General features: G+C 35.6%; 1 protein-coding gene across 7 annotated transcripts in view; it reads left to right on the forward strand.

The window, feature by feature from the left end:
* Positions 1-20588, forward strand: part of RALGAPA1 (Ral GTPase activating protein catalytic subunit alpha 1) — a 195892-nt gene that overhangs the window by 94625 nt on the left and 80679 nt on the right. For all 7 annotated transcript variants that reach the window (XM_020870530.2, XM_070478028.1, XM_020870532.2 and 4 more), the window contains 10 exons: positions 247-423; positions 2151-2303; positions 5433-5626; positions 5865-5963; positions 6720-6875; positions 8215-8343; positions 10477-10602; positions 14092-14150; positions 16377-16485; positions 17759-17869. In XM_020870530.2, the coding sequence (XP_020726189.2) occupies positions 247-423; positions 2151-2303; positions 5433-5626; positions 5865-5963; positions 6720-6875; positions 8215-8343; positions 10477-10602; positions 14092-14150; positions 16377-16485; positions 17759-17869 (1313 nt within the window). The remainder of the gene's footprint in view (positions 1-246; positions 424-2150; positions 2304-5432; positions 5627-5864; positions 5964-6719; positions 6876-8214; positions 8344-10476; positions 10603-14091; positions 14151-16376; positions 16486-17758; positions 17870-20588) is intronic.

Genomic DNA, 20588 nt, shown 5'->3' on the forward strand with positions numbered 1-20588 from the left:
GTGTTTCTGTCCTTTTATCATTATTTTTGTTAATAATAGGCTCTGAAGATCTTTAAAAATTTGTTTCTAATTATAAACTTCAAAATGTTAACATTGTTTACACTTGCCTGAATGGTATGTAAATATGAAGTAGATTTAGGGGGGTGTTTATATTTAATTATTTTGATAAAGTAGCTCTGTCTCTTTGGTAAATATTTTTGTGTTGTAATCAGAACATCTGTTCACTAGCATGTCTTCTTCCTGTAGATTTTGGTTTTGGAGCTGATACTGGGAATGCATCCTCTGCTGACATGGATTCAGGTTCTGGCCATTATCAGAGTGCCGAAGAGCAAGAGGTGGCTAGTCTAACCACTCTACACATCGACTCGGAAACGAGCAGTCTTAATCAACAAGCTTTCTGTACTGAAGTTGCAACGGTTACTGGTAAAGTTACTCAAGGGAATGTATTCCTTAAATGCATTTTTTTAAGCCACCAAAGATCTTTTGCAGGCTTTTATTTGATAGATTTTATTTATTATTTATTACTTATTACTATTTAAGTGTTATTTTTTTTTCCCCTCTCATCTTTATGTAACAATGGAGAGAGAAAAAAAAGAAAAAACATTATAAGAGTCGCTTGACCTGGAGTCCACATGGATAAGCTTTGGGGAACTCTATGAACTCCTAATATCATATGCAAAATTTTATAGATGTTTGCACCAGAGCATTTCCTGCAGCAGTTTTTAAATAAATACTGAAAAATGTTAAGGGGCACTGCACTTTATCTTTTTCATTGATTTTCAGAGTTAGCCTAGATTTTTGTAGATTTCTTTGGTAAAATATTATTGAAAAGATAAACCACACTGCCAAAAAGAAACTGTTTTTACTAATACTCTGTATTTATGCAGTCAATTATGAATTTCAACAACTTTCTATGTGTGGTTAAACCTGACAATCATACGACACGTGGGGTCCAAGAAATTGAGTCCTGAAAGGTGTCACTTTATTCCCAGAGCAGTACAGTGACCATAGGAAGCCAGAGCAGCCTGTGACCCATATTCAAGAGTTCCACTGTCTTATCCAAATTTACTCTGGTTCCCACAGTAGTTTGATGCTCTTTTGATGGATGATAGGTGAAATATCTGCCCATTGCAGAATGAGGGCTGAGTGGGAGACAGGAGCCAGTTAGGTTGGATCCACAGTTTGATTGTTGGAGAATTTAAATTAGTACTGAAAGAGAAATACTAGAAAAAGTTCTTGTTTTACAATAACACCTTTTACTATAGTTGTCCTGAAACATAGATTTAGATGAGAAGATACTCAACATTACTAGTAATCAGGGAATATAAATAAAATCCATGAGATAACTGCTATACATATAATAAATCAGCTCAAGTTAAAAAAAAAAACCCTGACAATACCAGTGTTGAAGAGAATGTGAAGCAACTGGAAATACCATACATTACTAATTGGAGTGCAAAGTGATATGGCCACTGCAAAATCATGGTAGTAGCTTTTAAAATTAAACAATACATTTACTATATGACCATCCCTAGGTATTTATTTCAGTTGTTTATATGTGAACATTCATAAGAGCATTATTCATAGTAGCTAAATTGAAAATAGTCCAGATATCCATTAACTAGTGAATAAATTATCAAATTCTAATGTATTCATTCAGTATTCATTGAAATTGTTCTCAGCCATTTAAAAAAAATTAAATGCTTATATTTGAAAAACCACAGCTGGCTCTCAAAAATATGCTTTTAAATGAAAAATGTTGAAGCTAGCAATGGTAGTGGCATATAGCAATAAGGAAGTTTCTCTTCTGAATCGCGTCGAGCCTGAAGTAAATAAAGTAGCAGTGGGTACCAGAGTTTCTGTAGCTGAACCGGGGATGGGAGTAGACATTCTTGCTTTCACTGATGGTCCCTGTTAACTGGTAAGTCCCGTTCTCATTCCACACTAGTCCCATGGTAGACATGGAATGAGACTGCTAGATATGAATCTTGTACAGTATCATGATTTTATTGAACTCTTCACCCAGTTTATAATCTATTTTATCTTACGATATTTTCGGTTTGTGTTTTATTGGGCTTTTAAGCATTACATCTTAGATTGAGGGTATTAAATATACTCTTTATGGTAATTTTATGAATTTATATTTACAGGTTCAGAAAGTGCCTCTCCAGTCCATTCAGCTCTGGGATCCAGGTCACAGACACCTTCTCCTTCCACACTGAATATAGATCACATGGAACAGAAGGATCTACAGCTCGATGAGAAGCTCCACCACTCTGTTCTTCAGACACCAGATGACCTAGGCAATATTTTAAAATTAGATCTTTGCCATTTTTTGTTTTGGGAGCATTAGTGTCAGGAGATCTTAAATAATACATCTTAAATTTGATTGTGTATTTTATATATGTTATATAGGTATTATTATAAATAAGTCTTTTGAACTGTTCTGTCTTTGGGAAATTTATTGCTGTAACATTTTTTCCCTGCCCTTAAAGATATTTACATTCCGATTTTTGTTATTTGATATATTATTATAAACTAGGCAGTCCAAATGAAGTATTTTTATGCTTAAGCAAATATTTAAAAGTGACTGGGAAGCCTTAGAAACTGAAAGTTAATAAAAAGTTATCTTTGCTGTGCCCTATATGATGTAACAAGCATCAGGATAAAAATCATTTTGGAAATATGCTAAAAAGTTTTTCCAAGGACACAGTTGATAAAATATTTATAATGAATAATATAAAATACTAGTTTTCATTGGTGATGCAGGAAATTTACTCTTTGGCCAAAGGAAGACATTTAAAACCACGTGACTTCTCCCTCTCCCCAGTCCCCCTCTCCCTGCTTCCTCCTCCCCCCATCCTCACCTCCCTGCTTCCTCCTCCCCCCATCCCTACCTCCCTGCTTCCTCCTCCCCCCATCCCCACCTCCCTGCTTCCTCCTCCCCCCATCCCCACCTCCCTGCTTCCTCCTCTCCCCATCCTCACCTCCCTGCTTCCTCCTCTCCCCATCCTCACCTCCCTGCTTCCTCCTCTCCTCACTCCCCACCTCCCTGCTTCCTCCTCTCCCCATCCTCACCTCCCTGCTTCCTCCTCTCCTCACTCCCCACCTCCCTGCTTCCTCCTCCCCCATCCTCACCTCCCTGCTTCCTCCTACCCCCATCCCTACCTCCCTGCTTCCTCCTCTCCCCATCCTCACCTCCCTGCTTCCTTCTCTCCCCATCCTCACCTCCCTGCTTCCTCCTCTCCTCACTCCCCACCTCCCTGCTTCCTCCTCCCCACATCCTCACCTCCCTGCTTCCTCCTCCCCCCATCCTCACCTCCCTGCTTCCTCCTCCCCCCATCCCCACCTCCCTGCTTCCTCCTCTCCCCATCCTCACCTCCCTGCTTCCTCCTTTCCCCACTCCCCCACCTCCCTGTTTTTTTTTTTTTTTTTTAAGTTACTCATACTCTTAATTCCCAGTTACCTTGTAATTATATAACCCTCATTTTCTGGTTTGTATCAATAGATTATTTCTGACCTTTTCTTTCCTCCTCTTAGCCTGCAGTTTTTTAGCTTTTTGATTTTTATTTTCAGTTTTTCCCACAACATATGGATAAAATTTCAAACTGATAGAAAAGTTACAAGAGTAGTAAGATGAATACCCATAACTCCTTCAGATAAATTCACCAGTTGTTAATATTTTACCACTGTATCTTTTTCTGTACACACACACACACACACACACACACACACACACACACACACACACACACACACACACACACACACACTCCCCACCGTAACACACACAACCACCCATCCACCACCACCACCACCACTGTACCTGCCCTTTTTTCTGAGCCATGTAAGAGCAAGTATCAGACTCTACATCTAAACACTTCAGCAACTATGTCGTAAGAATAAGTACACACTTCCTGAAAAAATAATAACATAAGGGCCACATTCAGGATGTTTAACATTGATTTGTTACTACAGTTTTAGTCTATAGTTGGTTATCCTCAGTTGTTCCAATTATATCCTTCGTAGTTACAAATCAGTTGATTTATCACTGTATTATGAAGTTTCTGTAGAACAGAGGAGATGTTAACAGTGATGATTAACTCTAGTGTTTTTTAAAAATTTCATTTTAGTGAATTTACACTGGAAGCCTGTTTTTATTATTATGAAAGCATGTTTAGTAACTTTTTAATAATATAATCAGTTACTGCACACTTTACATGCAAAGAGAAAAAAGTTAAACATGAAGCGTAAAGGATATATGTCTACTGTATATGACTTTGTAAATTATCAGTACATTGAGATATTATCAAGCAGGAAAAACCTTCACTGACTTTCTAATGATTTTACATTTTCCATTATATACGTTGCATAGGATAAAGACTTTTTTTAAGCTGGAGATCTATAATGATACCTACCTAAACCATCTATTTTACAGATGAACTGTAGTCTTAGATTATTGAATAACTTCTACAATATCACATAATTAGTGACAGAAATGAGACTAGGACCCTAGGTTACCTGTAGGTCTTATATATAATCATGCCAATATTAATAAAAGAAATTTAATTATGGAAATTTTAGATTATGGTTTTTTTTTTCATGCCATTGTGATAATCCCTTTTGATGCTAGACCTGACTTAATTGTGAAATAACAGAAATGTTATTCTTTGAAAGTTTTAATTACAAAGAAACAAGCTTAGGAAGACTTGTTTCCTACAGGATTTGCCTTCAGCCTGAGATTTTCTGTTAAATTTGACTAGGTAACTTGAAATAGCTATTAGATGGAAGAGAGAGTACATTCTTATAAATAAGATCCTTATTTCAAAACTTAAGTTTCTCCATCTTGTATCTGTGTCATTTTCTCCTTAGGTAAATCTAGATAGAAGCACTGTTGAAGAAGTAATTACTGTCATAATAAGTGAAAGTGAAAGTTGCTCAGTTGTGTCCGACTCTCTGCAATTCCATGGACTGTACAGTCAACAGTCAATGGAATTTTCCAGGCTAGAATACTGGAGTGGGTAGCCTTTCCCTTCTCCAGGGGATCTTCACAACCCAGGGATCGAACCCAGGTCTCCCACATTGCAGGCAGACTCTGCCAACTGAGCCACAAGGGAAGCCCAGGAATACTAGAGTGGGTAGCCTATACCTTCTCCAGGAGATCTTCCCAACCCAGGAATCGAACCGGGGTCTCCTGCATTGCAGGTGGATTCTTTACCAACTGAGCTATGAGGGAAGCCCATATTGTCATAATAAGGAATTATGAACTAGTGAGGTTTTGACCTTACCAGGCCAAAATAACACTAAAGCATATTGACGTCTCTCTTATTCACCTTTGTAGATATTTAAGATTATTAATTTTACTCCTATGTATTTTTTTTATCAATTCTCTGGAAAAATTACTGACACTTGTGTATAATTTTTTTCTGTAGAAATCAGTGAATTTCCGTCTGAATGCTGTAGTGTGATGGCAGGGGGCACTCTTACGGGATGGCATGCTGATGTTGCTACTGTAATGTGGCGAAGGATGCTGGGTATTTTGGGAGATGTCAACGCTATTATGGATCCTGAAATACATGCTCAAGTTTTTGATTACCTCTGTGAACTTTGGCAGAACCTAGCTAAGGTAAAAAAATAAACAAAAGCTAAAAAGGGAGAAGGAAAGAAATATAAAGTATTACAAAGTATAAAAAAAGCCTAAGATAACATTCCCTCCCCAGCCCCCTACTACAGACTGATGCCTTAACCATGATTGAATATATAGTTGGTGGTAGGAACCAGATCTCAGGTTTAAGGTAAGGTAAGCCAGAAAAGAGAACACTTTTCATATCATAGATTCGTTGTGTTTTATTTGAAAATTACAGATTAGAGATAATCTTGGCATTTCAACTGATAACCTGACCTCCCCTTCTCCACCGGTTTTGATTCCTCCACTGAGAATTCTTACACCTTGGCTTTTTAAGGTAAGTTTAATATATAAAATATTAACTTAAAAATTGCATTTAGTAAATAAGTATGTAGTCTCAAACATTTGAGAGAGAAAAGACTGTTGTGTAGTCTTCTAGAGCACTTAATTTTGTTTTGTGTTTCGTTTTGCTTTTTAAAAATTTGTTTCATTGAAGTATAGTTGATTTACAATGTTGTATTAATTTCTGCTGTGTAGGAAAGTGATCCAGTTATGAGTGTGACACATTCTTTTTCATGTAGTTTTCCATTACGGTTTATCACAGCATATTGAATATAGTTCCCTGTAAAGCACTTAGTTTTTAACTAGCCATTAGGGGTTATATAGAGAGGAGTGGGCCTAGCAAAATTATTATTTAGGATGCATCAATTTTATTACTGAAATTAAAAAAAAATATAGAAAATTATGTTATTATATTGAAATGAAATGTAAACTTCAATTTTCTGTTATAGAGTATGCTGTGTACTTTTAAGGAACTGATTCTTTTAAGTATTATTTGATATGTGTGGTGCATTTCCCTAAGTGAAACCGTCTGTAGTTATTCACACCTACATTGTATCATTTTAGTAGTAAAGATAATTCTAGTAATTCTGATATTTGGTTCAGTAAAGAAAATGAGCCAACACAGGAATAAATGAAAACAAATATATTGCTTGTTGTATTCAGTTGCTTCAGTATTTAACAAATAGTATTTGGTTTTGAGTATTTTTTTTTTTTATGGTTTTGAGTATTGAAACAACATCTTTAATTGTAGGCAACCATGTTAACTGATAAATATAAACAAGGTAAATTACATGCCTATAAACTTATTTGTAATACAATGAAAAGAAGACAAGATGTTTCTCCAAATAGAGATTTTCTAACACATTTCTACAATATAATGCATTGTGGATTACTTCATATTGATCAGGTAAATATATGTACTTTCTAAGAAATTGCTTTATGACTTTATCTTTGATTCTTGAATCTGTTTAACTCTTGACTTACAAGGTGTAGAATTAAAAAGCATTCCTTTATGTGAGTAATTTATTTACTGATTTCTCCTATTTATAACATCATTTATCCTGAAAAATGACTTCAAAACAAGCTATTGTAGTTGAGAGATTAACTTGATTATTAAGTGCATGTTTCTTCTAGTGTTATACCAACTAGTTTGTTTTTGAAGAACCATCCTTTGCTTACATTGAGAGCATCTTCCTTTAATGTCCTAATATACGACTAAGCGCACACACACACGTGCTTAGGGCTTCCCCGATAGCTCAACGGGTAAAGAAACCACCTGCAATGTAGGAGACACAGGAGATGGCGAATTTGATCCCTGTGTCAGAAAATTCCCTAGAGAAGGAAATGGCAACCCACCCCATCGTTCTTGCCTGAGAAATCTCATGGACAGAGGAACCTGGCGGGGGCTACAGTCCATGGGGTCACAAAGAGTCGGACATGATTGAGTGACGAAGCACACACATACCTGGCACTTAAGACTTAGGATTTGCTCAACTAGTCATGCAGTGATCAGAAGTTTTTTTTCCTATTCTAAGACTCAGTATATCACTTGCAGTTCATTTAAGGAGCATTAAATTAATATCAAAGATGATATATCTGAAAAGTAAAAATACTTCTTGTGTTACTTTGAAATAATTACAGTGTTTTACCTTACACTCTTAATTATGGATAAAGAGCTTCAGTTAAGGTAAATTGGATTGAGTAATATAACCTGGTGCACTTCATCTTCATGGTAAATTCCAAAGGCAAAATGAATGAATAAGCAAGTTAAGAATATTCCTTCAAGAATGCCTGAGTCTAGATTTTTGAGGCTAGATGTCTATCATCAAAGGGCTTCAGTTTTTCTAAGAATTTTCCAAGTTGCCACAGAGCAGGTCCTGCAGCTTCAGACTTCAAAGTGATCTCATGGAAGCAAATAGGAGGCAGGAGGAACTACTCTGCAGTTAAGTTTGACAACACAGGGGCCTTAGATTTTTAACCCTGTGAAGTGAAGAGCCCTCTAACTGACTCTCCAGGGTTGATGTCAGTTAAAAAAAAAAAGTATTTTAAGTTTACTTTCCTTTGACGAAATATAGTACTAAGCATGTATTATTATGAAGAATTAAAATTAGTCTTTCCTATTAGGCAAGCACCTATAGTTATTATTTGTTTTATTATTTCGTATCTTATGTGTATTTAAGGATGCTGATTAGCTGATGCCCAGATTGCACATTTGTGATTTTCCTCCTCTTCTCTTTCTCCCTAAGGACATTGTCAATACCATCATCAAGCACTGCTCTCCTCAGTTTTTCTCACTCGGCTTGCCTGGTGCCACAATGCTTATTATGGATTTTATCGTAGCAGCTGGCAGAGTGGCTTCTTCAGCTTTTCTAAATGTAAGTTTTTATTTCCTATCCTTCATAATGTAACAAACAGCAGTTAACCAAGATGCAGCTAACAAAGCAACAAAGGAAGAGCTATTGTTGACAAAATATGACAAGCTGATGTTTAGGAAAAATATTTAATTAGAATTAAGCCTCATTTTAGATCCCACACATATCATCTTCCTTTTGTTAATCCCCCCATCCCTAGACAGATAGATTACAAAGTAATTTGATTAGGTGTCACCTTTCTTAATTACAGTTGCATTCCAGTTGTGCCTTCCATTATGCCCCACATACCTGAACAAGTATTCCCAATTTTATTGTTCAGCTTTAAAGAAAACCCATAGCTAATCTATGTCATTAATTTTTTTTTCACTTTTGTAGTAAAATTGATTTTTAATTGAGATAGTGGTTGTGAGCCTACCGTGCTCCATTATGCCTCTGGCCTTGTATCCATAAATCTAGATTATGTTTTAAATATGGAAATGAGTTATTTTGTTAAAGATTAGAATACTCCATCACTTCTGTTATAGCATTCATTAACATAAGGAAACCCTTTTGGAGATAGATTCTTGTTTTATGTGTATAGATGTTTTATATTTCTAATAGATTTGTTTTAGCATTTTTGTTAGGCATGCTTAAACATACATCAGTGTGTAGGTATTTTAGTAATTAAGTAAAGCATTGTATCAGTAGGTGGACGTTGATGGTTCTTGGGCATGAAAGAAGGCAGAAGAAGAAAAATAAACATTCAGTGCTGATACTTAAGAAATGGCTTAATGTAGCCAAAGAGAAAGGATGGAAAGTTACCTTCATCCTCAATCTAAGCATAATTTATTTTTCATTTAGTTTTATTAGTTGGAGGCTAATTACTTTACATTATTATAGTGGTTTTTGCCATACATTGACATGAATCAGCCATGGATTTACATGTGTTCCCCATCCTTATCCCCCCTTCCACCTCCCTCCCCATCCCATCCCTTTGGGTCTTCCCAGTGCACCAGCCCTGAACACTTGTCTCATGCATCCAACCTGGGCTGGTGATCTGTTTCACCATTGATAGGATACCTGTTTCAATGCCATTCTCTCAGATCATCCCACCCTCGCTTTCTCCCACAGAGTCCAAAAGTCTGTTCTATACATCTGTGTCTCTTTCTGTGTCCTGCATATAGGGTTATCGTTACCATCTTTTTAAATTCCATATATATGCGTTAGTATACTGTATTGGTCTTTACCTTTCTGGCTTACTTCACTCTATATAATGGGCTCCAGTTTCATCCATCTCATTAGAACTGATTCAAATGTATTCTTTTTAATGCCTGAGTAATGTTCCATTGTGTATATGTACCATAGCTTTCTTATCCATTTGCTGATGGGCATCTAGGTTGCTTCCATGTCCTGGCAATTATAAACAGTGCTGTGATGAACATTGGGGTGCACGTGTCTCTTTCAGATCTGGTTTCCTCAGTGTGTATGCCCAGGAGTGGGATTGCTGGGTCATGTGGCAGTTCTATTTCCAGTTTTTTAAGGAATCTCCACACTGTTCTCCATAGTGGCTGTACTAGTTTGCATTCCCACCAACAGTTCACCTTCTCCAGCATTTATTGCCAAGCATAATTTTTAATTTTATTTATTAAGTAGTATAGGTAGTGTTTTTATTATGTACATAATACAATAAAACTCATCTAGGCTAGTGCCTATTTCTTGAAGATACAGTGAACATTTTCATTCCTAGTTACTTTATTTATCCTTAAGTCGTTACAGATGTAATATAGAGACACCGAGTCTTCTACTCATTAGAACAATCTATTACAGTGCATAAGTTGCCTTTAAAATGAGAGTATATTTTTCCTCGAAATTAGGGTAATTTTATGCTGTTAGCTAAAACTGTATTCCTGTCTACATACTCATTAGCTGCAGCCACATTTCTGCTTTTTAGCTGCTCTTAAGGAAAGCTCTGTTTGTTCATTGCATTTATTGAGAATAACAGTAGTTTATGTGGAAAGTATAGGTGAAAACCTACTCTTTTTGTGTTCCCCTTTCCTTTTTGAATTTTGTCTTATACTCTGACTTCCCTCTGTAATCTGATGAGGTAATAAAGTAATTTTTCTGGTAAGTTAAAGATTTTTAAAATCTGATACATAGGCACCAAGAGTGGAAGCACAAGTTCTTCTGGGATCTTTGGTTTGCTTTCCCAACTTGTATTGTGAACTGCCTGCTCTCCATCCCAACATCCCTGATATTGCTGTGTCTCAATTTACAGATGTTAAGGTAAGAAGTCAGAGACTAATTTATAATCATAACAGTATATTCAGGAAAATTTGCATTCTTTATTTTCCTCTAGAAAGCCACACAATTTTTAAAGAACATTAGCCCGCTGTACCCCTCAGACACAAAGGCTGGAATGTTCATTAGGAGCATAGCCTTTTTTATTTGTAACTACTGTGGAAACATTTTCTCACTGTTGAACCCACTTATATGTCATTATCTTAGGATTCATTCGTTCACTCACTGAACATTTATTGAAATCCTGAGTCAGATATGATGCTGCTAATACAAGGCTTCTAAGATTGATGGCACTCGGCCTGCGCATTTGACTTTCCTTCCAGTTTGCCAAGGTGGTGAATCAAACAATGTAAAGGAATATTCTTTTCTGCTCTAGGAAACTATGGAATTGGGGTGGGGATCCCATGTACCTGAAGTATTAACAGGCTTAAACAAGAGATGGTGCAAAATTGAAGTGACCATGCAATTGCTTACCCAGATAATAAACCTTTCTTAGCTACTATAAATTCCCGTGGGTTTAACAGTCCTAAGAAGTTGTACTTGTTATAGTAATTGCCAAATGGTCTCTGTGAGCTGAGTTGGCCCTAGAATTAGAAGGAAAAAGAGAATAAAGAAGGGACAAGACAGTAGCATTCTGTCTCCTTGAGAGTCATGCTGATGACTTTTTTAAAACACATGTGCTTTCTCTGAAAAATTTTTTAAGACCAATTTTTGTCTGGAATATTGCATATACTTTCCATACCACCTTTGTTTTTCTTTATCACACTTGTTATTTTTCAGTGTCTGATTTATACTTTAGACAAATAAACACCAAGGTCTTAGTTACTGCTACATCCTCAAGCTTAGCATGATGCTTGGCATGGAGAATATACTCAGACATTTTTTAGACAAGTGAACTTCACTGAAACATAAAATCATAGGGACTGATGTGAATTTGCAATGATACTTGATTGAAATTATACAAATTGACCTTTACTGTTTAGGAATATAATGGCTTTGGTTTCTTCTACGTTCAGAAGATTCTGAAAATCAAAAATAAGTTAAGAGCTTCAGTGTTCTTAGGCAGTTTTGAGTTTGTTTGAGCTTAGCTTAGCCTACTATATGTGATTTGCATGAACTCAGTGGCCTTCTACTTTGTAGGCCATTGTGTAGGAAGTAATGGCTGAAGTGATTTAAAAAATAATAATAATAACACTGTCACATAGAGGGGCTGCCCTGGTGGTGCAGATGGTAAAGAATCCACCTGCAATGCAGGAGACCTGGTTTGATTCCTGGGTCAGGAGATCCCCTGGAGAAGGGAATGGCCACCCACTCCAGTATTCTTGCCTGGAGAATTCCATGGACAGAGAGGAAGGAGCTTACATAGAAAGCTCTAGGGTTTAAACAATAGGTAATTTCCACCTACCTATTAATTCCTAGCCATTGGGTTAGATGCTAAATTCACAAAGGTAAGTAGAAGTTCACTCCTCTTAAGGACCTTACAGTCTGTATATGTGATAAATCTTTAGTGAATGAAATATGAATTCTATTCCAGTTTCTATAGACTATAAGCCAGGAGACACTGGCACATATCCAGGGACATAAAACAAGATACAAAAATTTCATGGCCTAATGGTATTGAAATCATGCAGAATCTGTTCTCTTATCACTGTAGAATTATGTTAGAAATCATTATCAAAAGATAATTGAAAATATTTTGAAATGTAATGTGACATTTACCAAGAAAGATATTTGACTTAGCCATTGAAAACTTCTAATTGAATGATTTTTAAAAAATACATTAACTATTAACTGGCCCTTCTCCCCAAATTCACACATATCATGGTTTACAATTTTTAAAGAAGCAGCTTGCTTTTAAATGATAATTCTCAAAGTTTTGAAAAGTTTAAAAAGATGTTCATACCTTTTAGCTATTAAATCTGCTTTAATTATCTTTATAGTGAACATATTATTGCTTTTCTAATCAGGAAAAAAAGCTGGCTTAAAACACAACATTCAAAAAACCAAGATCATCTGGTCCCATCACTTTATAGAGAATAGAAGGGGAAAAGTGGAAGCAGTAACAGATTTTATTTTCCTGGGCTCCAGAATCACTTTGGATGGTGACTGCAGCCATAAAGTTAAAAAACGCTCCTTGGAAGGAAAGCTGTGACAAACCTAGACAATGTATTAAAAAGCAGAGACATCCCTTTGCCAACAAAGGCCATATAGTTACGGTTTTTCCATTGTTTGTGTATGGCTGTGAGAGTTGGACCATAAAGAAAGCTGAGTGCTGAAGAATTGATGCTCTGGAGTTGTGGTGCTATTAAGACTCTTGAGAGTCCTTTGGACTGCAAGGAAATTAAACTAGTCGATCCTAAAGGAAACCAACACTGAATATTCATTGGAAGGACTAATGCTGAAGCTTTAGTACTTTGGCCCTGTGATGCAAAGAGTCGACTCTTTGGAAAAGACCCTGACGCTGGGAAAGATTGAAGGCAAAAGGAGAAGATGATGAGATGGTTGAGGGTGAAATGATTAGATAGCATCACCAATTTAATGGACATGAATTTGAGCAAACTCTGGGAGATAGTGAAGTACAGGGAAGCCTGGCGTGCTGCAGCTCATGGGGTCACAAAGAGTTGGACATGACTCAGTGACTAAACAACAACAAAATCAGGAAAAAGTTTTTGAACATATACATTTGGTGATAAGTTTCCAAAAATATTTGTCTGCTGTAACAAAATACTACAGAATGGGTAGCTTATAAGTGACCAAAATTTATCTCTTAGAGTTCTGGAGGCTGAGCCCCAAATCAAGGCTCTAGCATAGTCACTTTGTGGTGAAGGCCCTCTTCCTGGTTCTTAGCTTGTGCCTTCTTGCTGTTTCCTCACAGAATAAGAAGTGCTTAGGGAACTCTGTGGGAGTCTCTCATAAGAGTGTTAATCCCATTTATAAAGGTTCCACCCTCATGGTCTAAGTACCTCCTAATACCATCATCTACAGGGGTTGGGATTTCAGTGTATGAATTTGCAAGGAGAGCACAAACATTCAGGCCATACTATTGTTTTATTTAGGGCTTTCCCTAGTGGCTCAGATGGTAAAGCGTCTGCCTACAATAAGGGAGACCTGGGTTCGATTCCTAGGTTGGGAAGATCCTCTGGAGATGGAAATGGCAACCCACTCCAGTACTCTTGCTTGGAAAATCCCGTGGACGGAGAACCCTGGTAGGCTACAGTCCATGGGATCCCAGAGAGTTGGACACGACTAAGCGACTTCACTTTCTTTCTTTCTTTCTTTCTATTGTTTTATTTATTTAGCTAATTTTATGAATAACATTGGAATATATTTAAATTATGTACATGAGAACAAAAACGTCTGTTTTATTTCTCTGTTGTATCCCTAGTGCCTAGGCCCATAGTGACTATTTAATAAACATTTGCTGAATAAATGAATGAAATCTTAGTCATGGCTACTGTTTCTCTTTCATTTTAGGAACTTATAATCAAAACTGTGTTAAGCTCCGCAAGGGATGAGCCCTCTGGTCCTGCACGGTAAGTCAGACTTTCTTAAAACTTGACATAACTCTTCTGCGGGTGCAGTTTTATTTTAAAAGTTAATTGAGTTATTTAGCAGTCCGGGTTGTTTCAGATGCACAAAAGCTATTCTGAATCACAAATTTAAATTATTTGGATGATTAAATTTTTCATTACAAACTTCCTTCAGTAAAAATAAAATAAAATCCTAGTTATCTTCTTCAGTATCTTCACCTTCTGTATCTAAAATGATTTCTTTTAATCTTATTAAATGCAGCTACTCTAGAAAATGATATTGTCTTTTCCATTATTCCACATTTTCATTTCATTTAGCTTTAACTCTAAATTTGATGACTTTCAGTATTCTTTCCCTAGCATTTTCTGTGCTAATAATGACAACCTTCTAAGTTTACAGAAATATTCCTATAATATTATTCTATTCAATCCTCATCACAATTCTAAGAAATTATTAGAATCATTATTCTTCCAATTTTACTAGCAAGAAACTGGCAGCATAGAAAGCTAACATTCATTAAACTTTTTCCAAGTGCCAACCACTGTTATAAATACTTTATTACCTCACTTAATCTTTGCAACAATTTTTATCCTCCTTTTTATAGATGGGAGCCCAGAGAATTTTAGTAATCTGCCCTATCACACAGAAAATGTAGAGCCATAATTGAAACCCTGGCAGTTTGTCTTCAGAGCCTTATTAGATGTATAAGTAATAAGTGGCAGAACCAGATTTGAACCTTAAGCTTCCGATTCAAGATATTCTGCCCTTTTCTTTTCTATTTTTTAATGTCATTGCCTTTCCAATGAAAGAATATTTAAGCCTAAAACATAATTATTCAAATATAGATTTAGGAATCATTAACATAACAGCTGGTGTTGACAGTATAGGAGAATCCCAGAAGTTGAACATTAAACATTTTCTAAACTTGTTTGATTATACTTTTCGGAAATGTGGGGCCTTACGCACACAGACACACACACACACCCTTTTCCTATACTTTTCAGGAATGTATGGCCTTACATACATATACAACCAAAAAACAAAACTTAAATATTTGTATTCCAGTTTGTGCCTTTAGTTAGCTGCACCCATGGAGAACTTTGCTTCACTTTTCCACTGCTAAGCCTGACACTTGGTTATTTAGATCTGTGAGTGTATAAAGTTTATGGGTGGACAAACTGAGAAAGAAAGCAAGCAGTAGACCACACATAAAGACTTTCTGCAGTTTTGATAGTAAATTAGTAGCATTAGCACTGAAAGGGGGACTTTGATCCATATGTTCAGGAAGAAAAGTATTTCTGCATTGAATTGTTCTCAAATTTAGCATTATACTGAATCTAATTTAAGAGTATCAAGACATGGAAGATATATCAGAAAAACTAGAAGGAGTTGACTTATTTTTGTACCTTGAAAAGTTACATGCTTCATTAGAAGCTTATACTTGAACACACTAATAGAATTTTTACTGATTCTGATCATCAGATAACTTTCTTCAAGCTGAAACTCAGATATAGTAGGGAACTGGAGTTTCACATTAGAAAACAAAACAAAAATTCTCCAAGTTCTATTTCTGTTGGAATTCCTTTATAAAGTGTATAAGTTTTGTGTTCTCAATTTGTTTTAAAGAGAATTCGTAGCTAGTTATGTTAAATTTAAAAGATATGAAAGAAAAAATAGTACTGCTATCATTCAATAAAATTACAGTTTCTTTTTTGAAAACAGGTTGCATATTTGTTTGGGAAATTGATGATATCAATTTGTCAATATGGGTTTGTTAGAAAGATCCTGTATCTTTATCCCCACCTATGATCTTGATAGTAAATGGTAGTTGAAAATAAGGTTTAGAACGGGAAACTCTACTCAGTAGTCTGTAATAATCTGTATGGGAAAAGAGTCTGAAAAGGATGGATATACGTGTATCTGAATCACTCTGCTGTACACCTGAAGCTAACAGCATTGTATCAACTATACTCCACTATAAGATAAAGATTAAATTAAGCTTAAAAAATAAGGCTTTGCGTTTGGGTTCTCCCACTTTATCTTCCTAGGTAACAAATTGATTAATGAATAGTAATGAATTGATTAACAACAAATTGATTAATTCGCCTAAATTGTGCATATTCACTCTAGGTTGGTTGGTTGGGAATATTTTGGTTGTGGTGGTGGTATCATTTCATTTACAGGCACACCTGCTTTTATTTATATCATTACTGGTTGCCTTTTTGCAGATGTGTAGCACTTTGCAGTTTAGGTATTTGGATTTGTGAAGAACTAGTCCATGAGTCTCATCATCCTCAAATTAAGGAAGCTCTGAATGTAATTTGTGTATCCTTAAAGGTAAGTAAGTAAATATTTAGAAGACTGTATTAAGATAGTATAGAATGCATGATTATTTTCCCCCAAATGTTAATTATATCTTGTGCATTACATTATTTCCTTGATTCTGACGTTTTCCTTAGTAGTTCTACTCTTGAATTTAGGGTATCTTAGTGATGGCCTGTTTTATTCCAACTTTTTATGTGTTTGGCTTTGTCCCTAAGATACATATGGATGACTGCTATAAAGGAAACCAGTCATTTAACAACATATGTAGGGCTGTGTACCATTTCTTAATCAGTATTTTTGTAACCTACTCTTTGATCTTTATTACCTCATGAATTCTTAAGCTGTTCCACTTTTTGGCTTTTTCATTCAAGTTAAATGCTCTGTTTATGACCAGAATCAGATTTGTTCAGAAATAATAACCTGATTATTTGGAGTCTCAGTGAACAAATGAATATTTTTATTAGTAAAAAGATTAATGATATTATTTTTTGTTATGTGACTTGTAATACGATATCTATATAGAACTCTAAACACATAAAATACAAAATTACTTGACAGGTATTTCTGAGTATATACTATGTTTGAGGTGCTTTGCTAGGCAGAGGTGAAATACAGAATAAAAAAGAAATGTAAATATTAGATTGAAGAGATTAATAATGTGGCTGAAAAAGATCAAAATTTGATCAAAAATTACTCTTAATAAGAGTAATAAAATATAAAATGCCGAGAGAACCAAATGAATGGTGCATGTAAGCTGCTGATTCAGTTCAGAGAAAGCAGAGGTTACTTTGACTTAGTATCAGAGAAGACTTTAGAAAGAGGACACATCTAGTCAGGGCTTAAAGAGTGGGTGAGATTTGGTCGTAAAGAGATAAGCATAGAAGTTTGACTTTATACCAGTGGGGAGTCATCTAAGATTTTTAAGCACAGAGAATGTCAGCATCAGAACAGTTTAGAAAACAATTTGGAAGTATCATACACAGATTGGAATGGGGAAAATGGGATAACAAGATTAGCAGTTTAGAGGCCATTCTAGAAATGAAATAAAAACTTTAATGAGGACAAACGTTACAAAGAAAAAATTAAGTTAATTATATATTTGGAATGTATTATGATTTTTAATTTTGCAGGTTATATTTATCTTTCTAATATTTTATATAAATATAGAGTGACAAAATAAACATGTATATACAATTAAAAATTTTTCAATAACTAGTGCATAAATGAATAATATCAAGAAATTTTTTATATTTCTTTTTCGTTTTTTTTCTTCTTATTACTACAGTTTACTAATAAAACAGTAGCCCATGTAGCTTGTAACATGCTTCACATGCTGGTTCATTATGTACCTAGACTTCAGATTTACCAGCCTGATTCTCCCTTGAAAATTATTCAAGTAAGTAATTTCTCATTTGTTTTATTATGACTTGTTAAGGATTCTTGTATTTGGATACTTTGAAATATAAAGTCCTTTTCTATATTACATTATCTTAATATATTAAGAGATTATGTGGTTGGTTTTAAATGCTATGTGCAAATTTATTATTGCTGTTGTCTTTATAATGTATATTCAGTATCATTCCCTGTCTTAGGTTAGAAAATGGTTACCAAAATCAGAACATTATTTTGGTTCATTCCTTCCCTTTCCTCTTCTGCCAGTCATTTATAAAGTGTTTTCTTTTTTTTTTTTTTTCTTTTAATTCTGTGTGTTCTGTGCTTCCTGTAACACAAGATACTATAATAGCCTTTTAAACTGGTCTCCTGGCTTCTGAGGTCATCCCTCCAAGTCATCATTCATATTGACATGACTTATGTCACTATCCTGAAGGAGAAAAAAACAATGAAACTAAAGTCTCCAAGTGGTTTTCTTTTACCTATAAATAAGACCCAAACTCTTTAGTTGCGACTTACTTGGAAGCCTCCAGATGAGAACCCATACCATCTTTTCAGAATCATGTACAGATTCCTTTGATGAAATACCCTGTAGTCTAGGCACCTGAGTCAGCTATTATCCCCTAAACATACCCTTTACTCATCTTCTTACCTAAAGTGCTCTACTTTCTCTGCCCACCTCATCTTTCAGTGATTGGTTTAAATACCATCTCCTCAAAAAACAAGAATCCTTATTTATTCTTTCCAACCAGAATTTATCTTTCTTATCTTCATGTTCTTATAACATTTTTAGGAAAGACAGTAATATTTATTAAGCACTTACCATGTATCAGTCATTATACTAGTCACCTTTTCATATGTTACCTCATTTAATTCAAAGAAGGTCATTTGAAGCAGATTGTTACGTTATCTCTTCCTCCTCTTCTCCCTTTATATGAGATGAGAGAAGTGAGGATATAGTAACTATATAAAGTCATAAGCTAAACCAGGGTAGAAACAGAGTTCAAACCCAGTCTCTTAAATTTCAGGTCCAGGCTTTTGCCACTCAACCATTGTCACCAAGGCCCTATTATAGCACTAAATATATTTGTGTAAAAAATCTAAGCTTCTTTAAGGCAGTGACAGTTTTTCTTTATTAGTTTTTATGCATAGGATGACTTTCATATAGAATCTCTTAAATATCTGTTGAGTTTAATACAGTATTATGGATCAGAGATTGGGTTTGAAGGTTAAACCTGGTTTAATTAACCCACAACTCTGCCATTTACTAAGTTTGTAACTGTGAACAAATTACTCAGTCCTCTAAACTTTGACTTTCTTTATGTCTGCACTTGGGATAAAAATACCTACCTCACAGAGTTGCTCTGAAAACTAAATGAGAAAATTTATATAAAACACTGATACATTTTGCCATAAAAGTGATGGGACATAAATTTTAAAAACTGTGTTGGCTGCAGCTACTGTCATAATCTTGCAGGATTTGATAACTGGATGTAAATGTGAATGTTCATATGTATATATATGTATTAAAGCATTTGTAATTTTAAAACTTGAAAATTTTACTCTTTAAGATTGGTTATTCTAAATGGGACCTAATGAAACTTAAAAGCTTTTGCACAACAAAGGAAACTATAAGCAAGGTGAAAAGATAGCCCTCAGATTGGGAGAAAATAATAGCAAACTAAGCAACAGACAAAGGATTAATCTCAAAAATATACAAGCAACTCCTGCAGCTCAATTCCAGAAAAATAAATGACCCAATCAAAAAATGGGCCAAAGAACTAAACAGACATTTCTCCAAGGAAGACATACAGATGGCTAACAAACACATGAAAAGATGCTCAACATCACTCATCATCAGAGAAATGCAAATCAAAACCACAGTGAGGTACCATTACACGCCAGTCAGGATGGCTGCTATCCAAAAGTCTACAAGCAATAAATGCTGGAGAGGGTGTGGAGAAAAGGGAACCCTCTTACACTGTTGGTGGGAATGCAAACTAGTACAGCCACTATGGAGAACAGTGTGGAGATTTCTTAAAAAACTGGAAATAGAACTGCCATATGACCCAGCAATCCCACTTCTGGGCATACACACCGAGGAAACCAGATCTGAAAGAGACACGTGCACCCCAATGTTCATTGCAGCACTGTTTATAATAGCCAGGACATGGAAGCAACCTAGATGCCCATCAGCAGACGAGTGGATAAGGAAGCTGTGGTACATATACACCATGGAATATTACTCAGCCATTAAAAAGAATTCATTTGAATCAGTTCTAATGAGATGGATGAAACTGGAGCCTATTATACAGAGTGAAGCAAGCCAGAAAGATAAAGAACATTACAGCATACTAACACATATATATGGAATTTAGAAAGATGGTAACGATAACCCTATATGCAAAACAGAAAAAGAGACATAGATGTACAGAACAGACTTTTGGACTCTGTGGGAGAAGGCAAGGGTGGGATGTTTTGAGAGGACAGCATCGAAACATGTGTATTATCTATAGTGAAACAGATCACCAGCCCAGGTTGGATGCATGAGACAAGTGCTCGGGCCTGGTGCACTGGGAAGACCCAGAGGGATTGGGTAGAGAGGGAGGTGGGAGGGGGGATCGGGATGGGGAATACAAGTAAATCCATGGCTGATTCATGTCAGTGTATGACAAAACCCACTACAATATTTTAAAGTAATTAGCCTCCAACTAATAAAAATA

Source organism: Odocoileus virginianus, chromosome 16 (genome assembly GCF_023699985.2).
Source record: "Odocoileus virginianus isolate 20LAN1187 ecotype Illinois chromosome 16, Ovbor_1.2, whole genome shotgun sequence".
Classification (NCBI taxonomy): Eukaryota; Metazoa; Chordata; class Mammalia; order Artiodactyla; family Cervidae; genus Odocoileus; species Odocoileus virginianus.